This window comes from Arachis ipaensis, chromosome B03, assembly GCF_000816755.2.
Source record: "Arachis ipaensis cultivar K30076 chromosome B03, Araip1.1, whole genome shotgun sequence".
NCBI classification, from domain to species: domain Eukaryota; kingdom Viridiplantae; phylum Streptophyta; class Magnoliopsida; order Fabales; family Fabaceae; genus Arachis; species Arachis ipaensis.
In genome coordinates, this window is record NC_029787.2 from 126253041 (window position 1) to 126264488 (window position 11448).

At 34.0% G+C, this 11448-nt stretch overlaps 2 protein-coding genes across 2 annotated transcripts; one reads left to right on the forward strand and one right to left on the reverse strand.

The window, feature by feature from the left end:
• Nucleotides 381-3916, forward strand: LOC107633978 (protein FAR1-RELATED SEQUENCE 5-like). The gene is made up of 3 exons (XM_016337565.2): nt 381-486; nt 867-3224; nt 3324-3916. The coding sequence occupies exons 1-3, from the start codon at nt 415-417 to the stop codon at nt 3429-3431; spliced, it is 2538 nt and encodes an 845-aa protein (XP_016193051.1). The 5' UTR covers nt 381-414; the 3' UTR covers nt 3432-3916.
• On the reverse strand, nt 4207-9720 carry LOC107633977. Its single transcript, XM_021119689.1, has 13 exons — nt 9200-9720; nt 7445-9082; nt 6806-6935; nt 6198-6686; nt 5847-6068; nt 5656-5756; nt 5494-5578; nt 5316-5393; nt 5149-5235; nt 4906-5043; nt 4701-4821; nt 4533-4605; nt 4207-4455 (listed from the first exon to the last, which is right to left on the reverse strand). Exons 3-12 carry the CDS (start codon nt 6914-6916, stop codon nt 4565-4567), a joined length of 1473 nt encoding a protein of 490 aa, XP_020975348.1. The 5' UTR covers nt 6917-6935; nt 7445-9082; nt 9200-9720; the 3' UTR covers nt 4207-4455; nt 4533-4564.

Here is an 11448-nt window from a genome sequence, read left to right on the forward strand (position 1 = left end):
AACTAAATTATCATTTTTATTCATAAAAGTTCAAAAAATTGACAAAACTATCATTTCTATCTATTAAAGATAGATTTTTGTTAACAAAATTATTTAAACTTTAAAAAATTATTTAAAATTTTTAAAATACCTTCTAATATAACTTAACTCTAACTTCTCTTTTGACTCCACACCACGGTGGCATTTACCTTGGTCCCTCTTAATGTTTATCTAACACAATTATATTTTTTTTTTTTGCAAAAACACCCTTAGTCAATTATTATAACATTAGTACTATATCTCTTATTTATTACAAGAATAACCCAATATTAATCATTTACCATCATATCCCTATTTCTTTGTTGGGCCAACTAAAATTATATTAATGACTAATTTAACAAAATACTAGAAACTCTGAAACCTCTTAGGGTTCATATGGAGCATGCACCTGATAATGGAGGCAGCAATGGCGGTTTTAACAGTGGCACAAGAGAAGTGCGACCACCGGTAAGTCCTCTCTATTGCATGAATATTGTATTTTATCACATAGTTTCTTCTTCCTTCCACATTAATGGTTCCCTGTTCATTTTTTCATAAATTTAAATCCGTTTCTTGTACATAGTTGTTGATATTTTCTGCTTGGCCATTGATGTTTTTTCTTCCTTTTGTTTGTTTAATCGATATTGAGTTTAATAGCATAAGGGAGATTGTTTTCTATATTTTCAACGCTTTCTTCTATTTTACTTATTTTAGAATTTAATAAGTTAAAAAAAAAATATACAACCAGAACAGTGCTATTATTTTCATGTTAGTGGTCTCTACACTTTGATTTATTAGAATACTATTTGTTTTATGTTTTTCCGGTTGCAAATAAAATTGCTAAGTAGGATCTTGAAGTGGATGATAAAATGGAAGAAAGAGTATTCTTTGATGAGATGATAGAAGAGTCAGATGATACAGAGGAATTTCAAGGAATGTATCAAGATGAAATTGAGCAGGAAGCTGTGAATTCTGAGGATTTAGGGGAGCAAGAATTTCAAGCAATGTTTGATGGGAATGATTTTTCACATGAGGTGGATGAATTATATCGAATAGAAGATATTGAAAATATTGCCATGGTTGATTTTCTGAACATAGGTGCTCATGAGATGGAATGTTTTCATTTTCCTAATCTTCAGATAGCATTTGATTTCTATAACCATTATGCAAAATCTGTTGGTTTTGGTGCTAGAAAAAGTAAGACTTGGAAAAATAGCAAAGGAGAATATGTGAAGCAATTGTTTGTGTGTTCTCGTGAGGGATTTAGACCAGAGAAATATTATAATATGGAAAACAGAAAAAGAGAGCCAAAATCTGAGACTCGTTGTGGTTGCCTGGCTAGGTTTGTAGTTCGTTTTGTGGCTTACACTGGAAGATGGCATGTGGCTTTGTTTGTTGAATCGCACAATCATGATTGCCTTGATCCTAAGTTAGTTGGTTTCCTTCCTACACATAGAAAAATGGCAGAAGCTGATGCTAGTCAAATGAACAACATGAAGGATGCAGGTATTAGCACACCCCATATATATGCTATGTTAGCTAATCAAGCAGGTGGTTATGAAAATGTTAATTATACCTTAAGGGATATGTATAATGAGATTGTTAGGCGAAGGCGTCATGTCCTGGGTGATGCTAGAGCGGCATTGCGATACCTCAAAAACCAGAAATCTGAAGATACAAACCTCTATTATGAGCACATAGTTGATGCTAAAGGGGTATTGCGAGCTTTATTTTGGTGTGATGGAAGAAGCCAATTAGATTATGAAGTATTTGGAGATGTGCTTGCCTTTGATGCGACATACAAGAAGAACAAGTACTTGTGTCCGGTAGTAGTGTTTTCCAGTGTGAATCATCACAACCAAACAGTGGTATTTGGAAGTGCTCTAGTTACCGATGAGAGTAAAGAGGTCTACGTGTGGTTATTACAGCAATTATTGGCAGCCATGAAGGGAAAAGCACCTGTATCTGTGATTACAGATGGTGCTCCATCAATGAGATTTGCAATTGAGACGGTATTCCCAAATGCCCATCATAGATTATGTGCTTGGCACCTCATTCGGAACGCCACAAGTAACGTTGGAAATCCAAAATTTACATCTATGTTTAAGAAGTGCATGCTAGGAGATTATGAAATTAGTGTGTTTGAGCAGAAGTGGTTTGGAATGGTTGAGGAGTTTGGTGTAGCTGAAAAGAATTGGATTATTGACATGTACGAGAAAAGGCATATGTGGGCCACTGCACATATTGGAGGTAAGTTTTTTGCAGGATTTAGGACAACTTCTCGATGCGAAGGTTTGCACTCTATTATTGCAAAATATGTTAAATCTCAATACAATTTGGTTGATTTCATAAAGCATTTTAAGCGGTGTCTTACCTACCTAAGATATAAGGAGGTTGAAGCTGACTATGTTTCCATATCTGGTCTTCCAGTACTTAAAATAGCATTAGAACCTCTAGAAAGGTCTGCATCAAATTTCTATACACGAGAGATATTTTTTATATTTCGAGGCATGCTTGTTAGGGCTGCAAGAATGAAGGTTGTGCAAGATGTGGCATTTGATTCATTTGTACTTTATACAATATCTAAATATGGAAGTCTAAATAGTTCATGGGAGGTGTCTGTAGATAATGAAAGGACGAAATTTAATTGTTCATGCTTAAGGATGGATTCTTTTGGAATTCCGTGTGAGCATATAGTTTGTGTGCTGGTGTTTTTTAACATCCTTGAGCTGCCAAAGTCTCTTGTGTTGACAAGATGGTCGAAGAATGCCAAGACAAGCACTTTCGATTCAAGTGGCGTTACTTGGGAGTCTATAATATTGAGTCAATATGGTTGCTTGATGGATTGGTGTCGGCAGTTGTCCTATGTCGCTAGTCGAAGGCAGGAGAGATTCCACCTTGTTCGAGATATTGTTATGAGCCTAATCGAAGATTTCAAGATTGAAGATGAACAAGAAAAGCAAGTTGGTGCTGAAGCTGATTATTCAGATGGTATTTTTCCTAAGAATCCACAAAATTGTAGGTCTAAGTGTCGTCCTGGTGAGAAGGTAAAACGAAAACCACAACGATGTAGTATTTGTCGCATGGAAGGGCACAATAAAAAATCTTGTCCATTGGCAAAGGACATTCAGCAGCAGACCAATGCAACTTCTTATGGTATAAATAGGAACCATGTTGAGGAAGGTTTGGATGCAGATGCAGAAATGGTAATACTTACTTTAATGATTTACGTACCACAATATATTAATTATATAATTTTCATTAATAAGAGTGAAAATTGATCAATATTTTATTTGATATTGCAGGAATTTTGGGCATCTGATCTTGAAGAAGATTATGAAGAACAAGAGTTTTGGGCAGGAGATTCTGATGCAAGTGCCGACATGGAACTTAGTGAAGAGTTCTCGATGTAGTATTATATAAATTATTATTATGTGATATTTGAATAAAAGTTGAGTAATTGAACTTTGTGTATGAATTTTTATGATGAACTTGGTGTTATTTGCTTAATTGCTATGAAAAAAGTGAGATTTGAGACAAGATTGGTATATTTACAATAATGAGTACATTTTGAGTTACGGCTTACAAGAGACGGTTTTGTGATCCTGTAATTGTAAGATGCAGAACTCAGCAAGAAGAATCTTATTATGATTAGTTAAAGCGTGAAAGATTGTAAAAGAAGTGCAGTTGGGTTAATTGTGAAGAAGGTTCAATACGGTTTGAGGACCCTTCAGAAAGGTTGTTGCTTGCGCTTTTGTATACTGACATTACTCTCTGTTCTTCTTAGCTTTTGTATGAATTTTATTGAGGAATATGTGCATGAAAGTAGATAGCTTATATTTAATGTATGGTTGCAGTAACAGTTAGACCAAGATTTCGGGGGAATATAAGCTTGATGCATGAAAGGCATCCTTTCTATGGCATGATAGTATGGTTATGTATTTGTTGAGACATGTATCTGAACCTGGAATAAAAAAAATTATGTGTGAATCTTTAACTAATCATTTTCAATTTGGAATGGCAAAGAACACATGATGAATATAGGTGAGCATAACGTTACAACAAACTCACACACATGTAAAACTCACACACATGTTCCAACAAACTCCTAAATTAAAAATAGCAAAATATTATTGATCTTTGTATTTATTATGAATATAATAATATAACAAAATTTTCAGACCAGACAAACTTTCTCCTTTAAAATAATAATTCAACAAATAAATTATAAATGTCACTAATCTCGTTCACAATTGAGGATTAAAGCAAATTTTGAAAATAATAACTGAATATGCAAAAATGTTGCTCTCCATGCTGTTCACGCTAAAGCGTAGCCCAGAACTCATTGCTCTTCTTCTGAAACTCGTATTTGTGGTCATTGAACATCCCCAACAAAAGATCTACCACGACGGATGTACGGATATATTGCTCATTTAGCTGCAAATATGGATTAATTAGTTAAATAATATGCTCAGCATGCATATAATTAATCAATATGTCTTTGGCTAACTTACAATGCCCGACACTGTGGGATTAAACTTCTCTCTCATAGATAACCATTGAAGAACCCAGAGACCAGAGTCGCGACTAAAAGTTCAGTGGCAATATTAAAGATGTTAGTGTCAATAAAAGATCGCTTTAATTAAAGATGAATATAAAAGATTCATTGCAATTATGTGTACCTTTGAGGACATTTGGGCACCCCCTAGCCTCTTTCACATCAAAGTTCATGAAATCTTTTCTTTCAGGAATGTCACCTTTTAGGTAATGACCAGAAGTTACCATATCTGATAATTTTAAAGCCTGAAAATTATATTCATGACAAGACTGTTAAGGTTCATGTATTATTTTACATGTGTATAAAGAAATGGATTAAGGACACCTCACCAAGGATTTCATAATTTCTTGTCTTGGCTCAACTTGATCATCATTTAGATTAGAATCAAACTGATATAATTTTCCATCCAATAAGCTAATGACCATAAGATACCAGTGGTCACCTTCTTCCTTAATTGGCACATAAATCTACAGCGGATAGTTATGTGTGGGTCATTTTACATTAAACTCGTAAATTTAGATTTAATGAGGTTTTGCATAAATTAATCCATTAAAGAATTCACATGCACTCACAAATTTAAGATCCGGTGCGACAGACATAAAGCGATATATATAGGTAGCATTCATTTTATCCAGTGAATGTCCCATAAAATATTCCACCTAAAAGGATTAAAGAGATTTCATTCTAATGAATTACGCATAATTCAAAGAAAAGTAATATAAGTAAACATGATATTTACCGCAAAAGATGGCGGAAGCATCCAAAAAGTCTTATTTGCTTGGTCCCATGTGGCCTTCATTACCACAAGCTTGATTATCTACAAATGAGAGTAAAGCAATTTATGGCTGGAGACAAATATTCATAGCCAAAAAAAAAAAAATACATGCAAAAAACAGCTTGTGTAGCCGTGTAGGTACCTTGTCCGAGATTGTTCTTCCGGGAGCTAGACAAACAAGTTCTTCCCTAGTTACTATCGTGTCATCCACATTAATCATGGTCTCACTGAAATTCAGATGTTTCATATAAGATAGTTCAACAACACTAATCCTACAAGTGTGAGCTGAAAAAGAGGAACCCACCTTGGATCTTCAATGCTTGCACAAAATGTATATGCTAATCCTTCAAGTTGAACAGACTTTAGCTGCATTTTAGCACATGGTCTGAATTTGCACCTAAAAGCCTAAAAAAAAAGAGACTTCTCCATTTTAGGGTTTATTAAGTCAAAGTGGCATATTATGACCATTCAAAAACAGTAATCAATGATTGTCACCTTAATCATTGCATTATAGTAACGTGATTTCTCCATTTGGTTAGAGTTAGAGCCTTGTGGCAGTGACCTCTCACCTTGGAGGCAAGGCACACCAGCAGATTGAGCAGGAAGTCGACGTGGAACAGAAAATAATGTGGCATCCCCTGTCTTTGTCATCTTAGCAACTCGCATATTAGAAGAAGGGGAGGTGAGCAATTTTCCTCGAGTCAATGAGGATTCAACCTGTGAAATAACCATTAGAATATGAAATCCATCCAATTTTTAGGTAAAAATAATGCAATGAGGTTTGAGGTTAAGCTGGCAAGTAAAAAATAGTTGAAGACAAAGTTTCAATAACCAAGGTTCTATTACCTTAGTCGGCAATGTCCTGTAGTAATTGCTGGCAAGGAAAGTTGTAGACTTAGCCTTGGTTCTAAGTTGAGGGTTGATAATGCACTTTCCTTTAATGCTGTCAAGTCGTGAAGATTGTGATGCCCGAGACAACCCCGATTCATGCTTATCTAATATAGTGGCATCATCTTTGGCATCAGAGATATCAATGGTGACATCATTGTCGAGTTGTGCGGGGCTGCATCTCAACCTTTTGCTCAATGGTGGATCAGCGACTGGTGTCATCATTGGGTTCCTGTCTACACTTTGCTGAGTAAAATCAACGTTGCTGACTGAATCTTTGGGAGGTAGGTTTGTATTGTACTCATCATGGTCTTTGCACTTATCTTCATTATGGTACAGCTTAAACTCCATCACCTTGAGTGATCTCTCTATGTTGCCAGAAGCCTTGGTTAGTTCTTCCATAGACTTCTTTAGCTCTCCTAGCTCCTTCACATCTCTCCTCAAGTCCTGTAAATAAACAGCACCAAGGTCTACGTTAATGGCTAATCAAGTTGGAAGTGGAGACTTATTTAAATGATTTTATTCCTTTGGATTATTGGATTAATATAATCTAATGGCTAACATACTTCAATTGCACGAAATAACTCATCTATAGAAACATTCTGCAGTTGCGGCGATGTCGGATCTTGCGTAGGGGTTGCACTTGTTGCAACAAATTCCACACCATTTATACGCATAAAAGGGTCAGCTTCAAACCTGCAACCAAATATTAGAAACATTTACTATCACGTAAATATTGAAATTGATGAAAAGTAAATTTATTTACTTGGAATTTGAGACCGAATCAAGTGCAACTGCAGTGACATTCTCTGCAGTGGCCATTGAAATTGTAAAACGTATTGCCGACAAGGTTAGGTTGGTTGACAACAAATAGGGTTTACAACTGGCTGACCGTTATGGATTTTATAAAGGAACAATTACAGGAAACAAATCGAGTGAAATTAATTGAGATATCCCGAGATTTTATTACATTTAATTCAGAAAACATTTAATTCAATATCAAATACAGAAACTTGCTATCACATTAATGAGCATTCAATTTTTTAAAATACCTGGACGTTACTCTAACTGTTAAAATTTATACTTTAAATTTCAAATTTTAATATGTCCAATTTTAAAATTCAAATTTAGAATACTGAAAAAAAAGGGTGGTTACGAAAGTTGCAGTATAAATTCAACTCACATATATATAAAAAAAAGTTTACTTTAATCTCAAGTATAAATTCAACGGTTGTGGCAGCGTTTTCCAAGGTAGGAGAAGAGCAACAGAAGGCAGCAGAAGAAGCTCGAGAGAATCTGAAGAGGCTTGAAGTTGGACTTGAGGGAAAATGCTTCTTTGGAAGTGATAACATTGGCTTTGCGGACATTTCTATGGGTGACTTCCATATTGGATTGGAATAGCTGAGGAAGTTGTGGCCATCAACCTTATTGATGCAGAGTCAATGCCTAAGCTTAACTCATGGTTCCATGCTTTTATTGACATCCCAATTATCAAAGAACTCATGCCTCATCGGCATAAATTGCTCCATCTCACACCAAGGCATCACATATATATAAAAAAAATTTCTTTAATCTCAAGTATAAATTCAACACAACACACTAAATTTATGAATATTGTAATTTCTTTTTTCTACTTTAAACTCAAGTATAAATTCAACTCACATATGTAAAAAATATTTTACTCTACTATAAAATATAAAACTACTTTAACACATTTATTCTAATAAGTTTGGCTAACTCGTAAGTTTAATTTATTGGAACTGCCTCTGTGAGCTCCTTTGAGCTAAACTCATTAATAGTTTAAAAAATTGGATCCATATATTAATAAGTGAAATTTGAATAAATACTAGTTTAACCGGTTGGATCATAACTTGACTTAATGTATATATGCATGTGTATTACTTATTTGAGCTAATATATGTTATCTTCATCATATTTGAGCCATTTCTTAAGTTTAAACCAACTCTATATTTTTTATAAGCTAAATTTTAAAGCAATCAGGGATATTTCTAGGACTTTTCATGAAGACATGAATTAACTATTAAAATTAACCCAGTTACCATATAAGAAAACACCCTTCACTCATAAATAAGGAGATTTGATTCTTCTCATTAATGAACTCTTTAGAAAGAACTCTGACAGTTTCCTTATTATACAAGCACATGTTATATTTATCACAACTATTTTCAGAGGCATTCAAATTTTTAATACAAATTTTCTCACTCAATTCTAGTAAAATCACTTTTTCTTTATTGTTGTCCTAACCATAGTGCTAACATTATTTTCTATGTGGTATGAACATATTTTGAGCTATAAATAATCTTCTTAAGATTCTATTTGCTTGATTTTTTCCATTAGTTTCACAATCATTTTCTCCGTAAGCATACAAACAATATCTATGAGTGAATACAAGCTATTCGATGCATAAAATAAGACAATATATGCCATACTTGACATTAAATTGAGTAAAAATTGACATCATACATATTTACCCTGTTAAATAAGTTCAATTATTATCATTAAGTAACTCTTTTTAGAGAGATATGAGTATTTTCATGAATGTATTTTTAACACCAATTAGCTATTAAAAAAAAATTCATCAATAATCCTTCACTCACTCCCTCCAATTAACAAAGTTCAATTATGTCCTGCTCAACCATAAGTTTCAACAACATTAAGAAAAATGCAAGATTATTTACTGACCTTTTTTGTTCTATGGCTAGATTTATTCTATTAGCTTATAGTTGGTCTCATGCATGTCTTTTCATTGATCTTTTGTGCGGCACACCATCAATTTCAGATTTCTAAGCATCTTATGAACCCAAACAGCCACAGCCATAAATCTGTTGATGAAGAAGGTTAAAAAATTAAAGAAATTACAATAAAATATTTTTTTATGTTATTCTAAAAAATATAAAAATAAAAACATTGTAAGAAAAAAAGAAAAAAAAAATGAAAACCTTATTTGGGGAAGTAAGGAACAACTCTGATGCTTGACAAATGGTTGGAAGTCGTGGGTCTCCTTTGAGGCCATTCTCTTCAGCAAACACTTTTTTCCCTTTTTTTTCACGTTTTTTCTTTTTTGGGTCTCTGTGTATGTATGTGAGGCACCTTCGATAAAAAATACCTCCTCCTCGGAAAACACCACACGACGTCGATGACCATATAGACGAGAAGAACATCACAAATTTTAGTGGCGGGGTGAGCAGGGGTGCGGAATAATGTCGATCCAGGATCTGACACTTGCATGCGTTCATGGGTAGTCTCGATCCAGACCTTGGTAGTTGCTGTTAGTACCGGGGTTCATTGCAGTGGTGAAGAAGGGTTCATTACAATGGTGAATAAGAAGAAAAAGAAGAAGAAAATCAGAAGAGGAAGAGACCCCATCTGCAAAACAAATAATAAGAGGAAGACAAATCCAGACCCTGGTAGTTGCTGTTAGTGTCGGGGTTCATTGCAGTGGTGAAGAAGAAGAAGAAGAAGAAGAAGAAGAAGAAGAAGAAGAATAATGACCCATGTGCAAAAAAAAAAAATAAGAGAAAGATGAAAAGGTTTATTTGTAAAAACATTAAATATTAGGGAGTATTTAATAAAATTAAATGTATAAATTTATATTTAATCTACACCATTAGATATAATATTAAAATGATCTAACGGTTTAAATTAAAAATTAGCCTAAAGGACTAACGTTAGTCCTAAAGATGGTTAGGACCAACAAATTAGCCCCCCCACACCACCATGCCCTCAATCCTAAACTCCACTATCACGCAAATCCTTTCTCACCACCACTCTCATCATCCCCAACTACCACCACTATACTACCGCCATCATCACCACTGCCATCACCGCCTCCTTCTCTAATACCACAACAAAGGCAGAAATAGAGTGACAACAATAGTGACTTGGTAGTAACGATTCCAATGATCTCCAGCACCAGCGGTGACATGATCTGCGTATCATTGCCGCCCTTGTCTGAAGATCTATGTTCGTCATCGTTGCTGCTCCACCAACGAGGGTCGTGAACGTTCTCTGTCTTCCCTTCGCAAGCACGCACGAGATCCTGCATGGTGGTGGCACTCTTAATTCCCTTAAGCTTCGCTTCGATGACCCGATCATTGTCTTCGTGTTGCCTTTTATAAAAACGTCGTAGATTCTGATTAGGACCATCTATGACAACATCCTCCGCACCAGCATTTTGACCTTGAAGCACTGCTCATAGAGCTTCGAAGTTAGGGACTGAATTTTTTTTTTTTTTTTTTAATTTTTGTTACTTTATTCTCTAATTCTACATCTCTATAATCTGATTTATTATTGAACTATAAAGGGTAAAGTATATTTTTTGTCCCTGAAGTTTGGCAAAAATTTCAAAAATACTCCATAAGTTTTATTTTATTTCAATTTTGTCACAGAAGTTTTCGATTTGCATCAAATATACCCTCGACCGCTAAATTTTCAAAAAATTTAAGACCAATATAACAATAATGCATGAAAATTATGCTTGATTTGCTTATGTTGAGGGTTGTTTTTATGAAATTGTTATTGAATTGGTCTTAAATTTTTTGAAAAATTAGCTGTAAGTGGTATACTTGATCCAAATCGAAAACTTTTAGGACAAAATTGAAACAAAATAAAACTTGGAGGTATTTTTAAAATTTTTGTCAAACTTTAGGTACAAAAAGTATACTTACCCAACTATAAATCTGTAATTATTGAATTTTAATGCTCCACTTCTATTGTTAGAATTTAAATTTGTGTTTCCAGTTCTATTGGTTCTGTTGCTGAATTTGTAATAATATAATTCTGTTGAGATATTATTATTTGAATTTGAATGTAAAATTCTAAATTTAAATGCTCTTCCTCTTTAAAATTAATTTTTCAGCAGTGATGAATAACTTCTTTTTTTAGTCATTCTCTCACTCTCTTTGTTTCGATTTTCTCTGTCACTCTTTTTTTCTTGCTTGCTTTATGGTAGTGGTAAAGAGAAGAATTTAGGGATGGTGATGATGATAGTGTTGGTGGTGGTTGAAGATGAAAGTGGTGGTGAGGAAGGATTTGGGTAAGAGTGATGATTTGGAGTAAAAAGAAGCTAGAGTTAGATTATATTAGAGGGTATTTTAAAAATTTTAAAAGATTTTTAGAGTTTGAATAATTTTGTTAGCAAAAATTCATCTTTTATGAGTAAAAATGGTAATTTTATTTATTTGTGGAT